The sequence below is a fragment of the Solanum pennellii genome, chromosome 9 (assembly GCF_001406875.1).
Source record: "Solanum pennellii chromosome 9, SPENNV200".
In the NCBI taxonomy this organism is placed as follows: Eukaryota; Viridiplantae; Streptophyta; class Magnoliopsida; order Solanales; family Solanaceae; genus Solanum; species Solanum pennellii.
Genome location: NC_028645.1, coordinates 34207413 through 34214779, shown reverse-complemented (window position 1 = coordinate 34214779; position 7367 = coordinate 34207413). Strand labels below are relative to the sequence as shown.

Sequence of the window (7367 nt, the reverse complement as noted above, 5' to 3'; positions counted from 1 at the left end):
ACCTTATTCAACTATCTATAATTTATATAAATCCTCATACTACCATATTTATTTTTTACAAACAATATAGAGCACCCCATAGAGAAGCACTAGGTTGAACAAACCCTTTATCAAGCAAATCCTGAAGCTGACTCTTAAGCTCTCTTAACTCTACCGGAGCCATGCGATAGGGAGGAAATGATTGGTGAGTGTCCGCCTCCAAGTCAATACAAAAGTCTATGTCCTATGTGGGCATGCCAGGAAGATCGGTGGGAAACACCTCTAGAACCCATAAAGCCCAGGGATAGACTCAATGCAAAGAGACTACACTAAACATCTCAAATATGAGCCAATTATTCTAAACCATCCTGCCATACAAGTTTGCTATCCTAATGGAATGATATGATCTTTAATGGTTTAGGCTTTTACACCTCTTCCCACTCCAACCTTTCCCTCCTTAGTATCTCCAGAGTCACTATCTTAGCATTACAATTTAGTGCACAATATAATTTGAACTTCAACTGAATTTTTTAAAAGTGCAGTAAATTTTGAATATATATGTTTTATAACAAGTAAATGATTCAAAATTGATGGCAATTATACTAAGAGTTAAAAAGTTATTCTTCCTAGTAGAAAAAAGTGATAAAGTTCAAGCATGATAGGATTCCTAAATAAGAAAATTTCTTCCTAATAAACTAAAGTATTTTTTTTTCAAAATAAGATTATAATTTTAGTTTAACGAGTTTGATGAATTATATAAGTCTCCTAAAAAAGAATGAGTTTTAATGACATGACATGTCAGCTAGGAGAGAAGGAGACTTTTGAAGTGTTACATCTTTTTTTAGGAGAATAATAATTGTGTAATATTTTGATCTTAAATAAAATAAAAAAATGATATCTGAAGAAAATTTTTAATACTTGAGTGAGTGGCCATTTAAGAAATTAACTCTCTTTATTGGCATGATAAACCCAGGCCTGGGGTTGGCAAAATCAAACCCAACCATTTAAGTTTAGGCGGGTTGTTGACACGTCTATTCATGAGTTCAATCCATTTCAACCCATTAAAAGTTGAATTAATATGTTGCCCTAATTGACTTGTGAAAATTTTGTCAAAATATTTTTATAAAGTTTTGATTCAAATATGATATGTTATATATAGCCATAATAAAGAAAAATAATAATTTTATAATTAGGTACTAAAATATTTTAAAAGGCCAAGTAAACAATTTAACTAAGTAAATATTGGGTTGGATCTTGACTCAATATATAACTCATAACCTAACCAATTTTGACCCAAGCAAATTTGTGTTTGATTTGATCTTGACTCAGTTATTGTCTTAACTCATTATAATTTGTCCAAATTTCACCCAATCTGACTAATTGTCACCCATATCGAGGCCCTAGGTGGTAAGTATTGGTCATTTAAATCACTAAGGGGTTGTTTGGTTACTGGTTAGAGTTATGCAGGTATTAGTGCAGGGTTTAATTATGCATGTATTAGTTATGTAGTGTTTATTTATGCAGGTATTAGTAATGCAGGTATTAGCTATGCAGGGTTTAGTTATGTAGGTATTAGTTATAGAGTATTTAGAGATTACAATACATGAATTATTAACTATAGAATATTAAACTTGTTGTAAATTATTAATATATATTATTTACAAAATAATAATACATGCTAATAAAATGTGAAATATATTGAATAATGTATAATGCTAATATTTGATTAGCATATGTACCGTTAAAAACATACAATCAATTTCTAATATTAAAAAAATATTTATATTTGCATAAATCAATCAAAACGGTAAGTATATAAAAAGAAATGAAAATAATCTATATATAATAAGAAATAAAAACAACACATATTGATAGGAAACAATCTTTTTCAATTATAAAATAAATAAAAATGATCTAAATATAAAAAAGAAATAAAAACAATAGACTTATATATATAGGAAAATAATAAAGTTTTCAATTAAAAATAATAAAATAAATTAAAAGGGTAAATATGTAATTTATCACTTTAATACATGTATAACTAATACCACATAACTTATTCCACCTTCTACCCTGCATAACTTTATACATAGATTTCCTCATAAGTTATGTTGATATTAATTATGCAGGACTATAAAAATGCAACCAAACATGGTATAAGTTATGTTGACTTTTCTACCTAAATAAAAATTTCTACCAAACATAGTATAACTTAATATATTATTTTATACATAAATAAGATATCTCTTATATTGTAACCAAACGGTACCTAAGTGTATATCATCCACTTGTCAGGTTAAGCTCACCAAGAAAAGTGGAAAGTAAAGTCTTTGATTTACTTTAAAATATGTAGTGCCTATATAATCAAGACAACCAAAAAGAAAAGATAGTACTATGCTATTTTAGAAGGAAGAAAGCAAAGTAGATAATGACAGAGAGCGAATACACATGTGGATACGCAAAACTTCTCATGGAAACTTCAACATAGAAAAAGACGTTGAAAGGTTTATCAAGTTGTGATGCAGAATATACCCAAGCTACCATAGCTTTGTTTTATATCACGAATTCAAAAGTAGTGTTTAATACAAGGGACAAGGACAAATTAATTTTTAGAGTAGAAATTGTGAGAATATTAATGTTGTATGATTAGTTAGATTGTACATATCATAAAAGTTGGTGATGGAAACAATAACTTTGAAAGAGTCATGCATGCTCTTCGCCACCATTTTATGAAATAAAATTATGATTAGGTTATTTTGACCCTGACATTTTGTCTGATTTGAAACGCTTTCTAGTTCCTCGTAAATTTAACTATTGTGCCATGAATTATAAAGTTTGACCAAAAAAGCACTAGTTAAATTGTTTGCTTGGAAGTCGAAACTAACAGCAAACTATTTTGGTAAGAAAGAAGTTGAAAAAGATGGGTAGGAACGTATGAGGCTAAAATGATTTACTATTTACTAAAAGTGATTACAATAACCATCCCAACATTGAAAACAAAGACTTCCTAATTTTTATATAGCACACAATTGATGGGTGGATTATAATATATACACACACATACATACAGACACTACCTTACAATAGATTGATTAGTAGGCTTCCAGGTACTTGTTGAATCCTCCATCTGATGCAGATGATCGGCTAGTGAGGGCAGGTCTCATTGCAACAATGGCACTCTCATTCGCTCCAGTTCTCAGAGCAGCCCTACCAGCTTCCAAGAACCTATTGACTGCAGCATCTACGTATTCATTAGCTTCACGGACGCTCATCTTCCTTCCAATATCAGCGTAGTTTTTCAGAACATGGTCTCCATTAAGCTGTGAAGCAAGCTGGATCAGTTCTATTTGAAATTCAGAGAGCTTTGCATCTTCTCTTGGTCCCCATGGTCTTAGATTTATCTTCACCTCCGGAAGTTTCTCTGCATATATCATATCCATCAAATGATTAGGATTAATCTGCCTCTTAAACGGGTGATAGCTCTTATTTAATATGAAGAATTGGAATTAGAGAGGCGATGGGTAGGGTACCGCCTAACATAGGAAAAAATGTATGTAAATATTTTTCTGTTGGCACCCTTAGCAACAAAGTGGCTCTACCGGTTGATTTGGGGTGCACGGGTGGACATTAAGTGGGCTTACCTGGGTTCGATTCCCACTTCGCTCAAGAAAATAATTAAGCCACACATGGAAGGGCACATTGCAGAACTAAAATAAATATGTTCTCTCTCTACCCACTTAAGTTTTTAAATGAAGTGGTTTTACACAATTCAGCATAGTATACACAGTACAGACATGCTGGGAAAATCCAACCTTTGGCTATATCACATTAGATATGTTCTACCATATTCAGGCCAGCACTCGTCAAAGATAAGCACTCAATTCTTCTTCCTTCCTACCGTCTGAATGTTATAACAGATCCTATCTGTTTTATTAAACTATACAATAGAACAAAGCACAGTAGTAGCTTTTACCAATACAAAAGATGGAAAACATCCCATTGCTCTAAATGATGAAATAGAATTACAACTCATGCATGAGTCGGAGCAGCTAAAGTGAAGTAAGGATCAAAAGAAAATCCTATTGAAGACAGGACAACGAGTTCCTGAGGGAGCCAACAGAAGTCCACAAGGACATGTTAATCCAGCTCATCTAGCAAAAAAGTATATGTTTGCTTACAATCATGACAGGCTTGAGGAAAGAAGTATTTGATAGTAATAGTAATCACAGCAGACAGCACCTTAAAACTACTAATAAGCCCCTTGCAATAGAATATCTTCACCATATGCATTTGAAGAAATTTAGATAGAATACTTTTACTAATAAAGTATTTCCTAAAGCATCAGCATCTAAAAGCAGACCATATGCCCTGGATGTACTCTCCGTCTTATAAGTAACTATCAGTCACTTCTGTATGAACATAGAATTTTCAGTATTAAGCATGCAATAACGGAGAAATCAGCTAACTATTTGTTCATGGTTTGCTGAAGTTGTATGCATACAAACCTGGACAATCATCACGAGGAGTCTTACGCAAGCGGAAATAGTTCTCAAATGTCCCAGCCCATGCGTCTCGCTTGGTTAAGAAACTTGATTTCAGATTAAAAAGCTTTTTCACAGTTGCTGGTATGGAAGAATGCTCAAATTGTGAAGACGTAGTTGGACCTTTCGGCTCATGGATCACTGCAGCAAACATATTAATCAGGTATATATGTTAAACATTCCAATCCACCAGCACCAATATGTAGACAAGGATTTTAGAAAAATAAAGGAGAAGGTAAGAAAGATAAATATAGCATAATAACATTAATGACTTATCAACTATCAAAGAGATAAACTTAGTGAGCTTCTCAATTAATACAGAAAAATACTAATTAAATTTCCAGAGGCATGAACATAATAACTAAGAGAGTAGCATTCATATATTCCTTTTTTTTTTTGGGCTTTGTAAGCTTATATTTAGATGTGCTCTCCAGTACCGAAAGAGGGCATCTGTACATAAAACTGTGTGAGTCTGCAGCTTTTCAGGTTAACTTTTGTCTAAATTATCTATGCCAAATCAGTAAGCCCATATTTATCTCAGGATATTCCTGTAGAGTTGTAGTTTAACATATATCTAGTTATAGCTACAATTCCAGACAACATATGTAGTAATAGCTACAATTCCAGACATATAGCAATGAGCTTAAATATAGAATTTACGATTTTTATATCAAAGAATCCTGAAAACACCCTAGCGAGTTGTCTTTTGAAATGAAACAAGTAAGTTGTATGTACATATATATATATATATAAAGGAGAAGATGAGTGACTCACCAGTGGCCTTGTCAATCCATGGTGAAATCAAGAAGGTGGGGACACGAACCCCCAAGCGGTCAAATCTGAAGTAATATGGTGGAGGCCCGATAATGCCATCAGGATTAGGCACACCAGAAACAGGAGTTGGTACATGATCAAAGAAGCCACCATGTTCGTCATATGTAATCAAGAGTGCCATTTCTTTCCACTGTGGACTTGCCCTCAATGTCTCATAAACCTCCTTAACAAATTTTTGTCCAAGTGCTACATCGTGTGATGGATGATCATCATTTGCTGGGTCAATTTTAACATCGAAATATCTCTGTTCAATCACAACGTAATTTGGAAGTTTGCCAAGTTTAGCGTGTATTTTGAACGTTAATGCATAATTATGGAACTTAAAAATGTGTTTTAGTTTTCTGAGTGACTTGAAAAATAAGGTAGCTGGAATGTTTTGGTAATAAATTCCAAATGAAAGGCCATTTTCGTCCAAAGAATCAAATATAGTCTTTTGAGGGAACCCATGGATCAAGTCTTTACGGACATTGCTGGAAGCTCCGTGAGAAGTTGCCGAGTGAACGTAAAACCGATTCGGCTGAGTTGAAGCTGGAACCGACGCGAACCACCGGTCAAAAACCCCAAACTCATTCGCTAAATCAGTGTAAACCGGTAATAACTCCGGTTTAAACCCGCTCATCACGGTCTGTTCCATACCAGGTACCCCCATATTAACAGCCTGCTGCACGAACCCGTTCATCGGAGCTGGGTTTGCTGAAGAATCATTCGACCCGAATATCTGCTCCCCAATAGCTTGAATAGAGTGACCTGGATCGGAATCAACGAATACAGCATCATACGAGACAAAGATTTTTGAAGAATAAGGGTCTGAAGCATTAACCCTGTTAAACTCCGACCCCTTAAGCCCATCAATATCGGGTCGGCTCTTGTGGAGCCAACCCAGAATATGATCAAAAGACCGGTTTTCCATCACCAAAACGACAAGAGTTTTGATGGGTCCGTTGATTTTGTGTTGCTTGGGCTTCACAAACGGAAAGGAAAAGGAAACGCAAGTGGATGAAAGCAGGTAAAGTATAAAGAATAAACCCAAGCGGCTCGCTGGGAAAAGGATTTTCCGATGGCCCATTGCCGGCAATTTGATTTGAAAATCCGGTGCCGGTAGTTGAGAATCGCCTTGGCGGAATAGTCAGACTTGTATACAAGTGTTAGTCTTGCAAAATGGCATATCAGCTGAGAACAGGCCATTTAAGAATCCTATCTCACTATTTCTCGTTTATTTTAATTTTCCTTCACTTTTATACTCTCTTTGTCAAATTTATTTGAAAGGTCAAACAACATTATCTCATACACCCTTCAAGCTTTCTTAAATTACAATTTATTTTAGCACATTAGATTGATAAATATTACTTAAGTTTATGTGTGACTTTTAAAGCAATACTTTCACATAAACATAGAACGACCAACTGTTATCTTTAAGGAGAGGAGAGTAAATACTGAAATAGTGAGAGAAAAGGGGAGTGAATTACAAGGTTTGAAATACAACCTTTATCAACAAAGTAAAAGTGTAGGTAGGTAACTAACTGAGTTATTGAGGTTACTATATTGAAATAGTAAATGAAGTGAACTTGTTACAAAAAGAACTGTTGTGACTAATTGTTGCATCCATTTGCACACGCAAGTACATGTGGTTGCAGAAGTAATAAATTATTCTTTTACAACCGAGTTGTCAGATCCAAAGAACTTACGATCAATTTATATTAATTGTACTAATCCCACAATCTAAAGAAAGTGTCTTCAAGAACTTGTGTTTTCTATGATACTATTGAGAAAAATTCAATTATAAAAATAACTAATAATGAAAATTTCAATTTTGGTGATTTAAACAAATGAGGGACAATTTTAGGATTGCAACATGCTTAAAGTTTCATGTAGTGGCTAAGGTAAAAAATAGGGCACCAGAACTCGTGGTCTTTTCATAAAATTAGCTATTTTATGTATATATTTTTTTAAATTTGGTATATTATTATATTTTGGCCCTATACTATAAGAAGTGTATCTGGTCCACATGGTTAA

At 33.8% G+C, this 7367-nt stretch overlaps 1 protein-coding gene across 1 annotated transcript; it reads right to left on the bottom strand.

The window, feature by feature from the left end:
- Window positions 1-2912: 2912 nt before the first annotated feature.
- LOC107029460 (non-specific phospholipase C1) lies at window positions 2913-6571 on the bottom strand. Its single transcript, XM_015230876.2, has 3 exons — window positions 5295-6571; window positions 4485-4661; window positions 2913-3400 (listed from the first exon to the last, which is right to left on the bottom strand). The coding sequence occupies exons 1-3, from the start codon at window positions 6418-6420 to the stop codon at window positions 3072-3074; spliced, it is 1632 nt and encodes a 543-aa protein (XP_015086362.1). The 5' UTR covers window positions 6421-6571; the 3' UTR covers window positions 2913-3071.
- Window positions 6572-7367: the final 796 nt, after the last annotated feature.

Bases quoted from the DNA above. Each gene is read 5' to 3' on its own strand.
- LOC107029460 (XM_015230876.2), bottom strand. From the start codon at position 6,420: ATGGGCCATCGGAAAATCCTTTTCCCAGCGAGCCGCTTGGGTTTATTC. The intron at 4,662-5,294 runs GTGAGTCACTCA...TGTTTGCTGCAG, and splicing joins ATGGATTGACAAGGCCACTG to TGATCCATGAGCCGAAAGGT. The intron at 3,401-4,484 runs GTTTGTATGCAT...TGATATATGCAG, and splicing joins TCCTCGTGATGATTGTCCAG to AGAAACTTCCGGAGGTGAAG.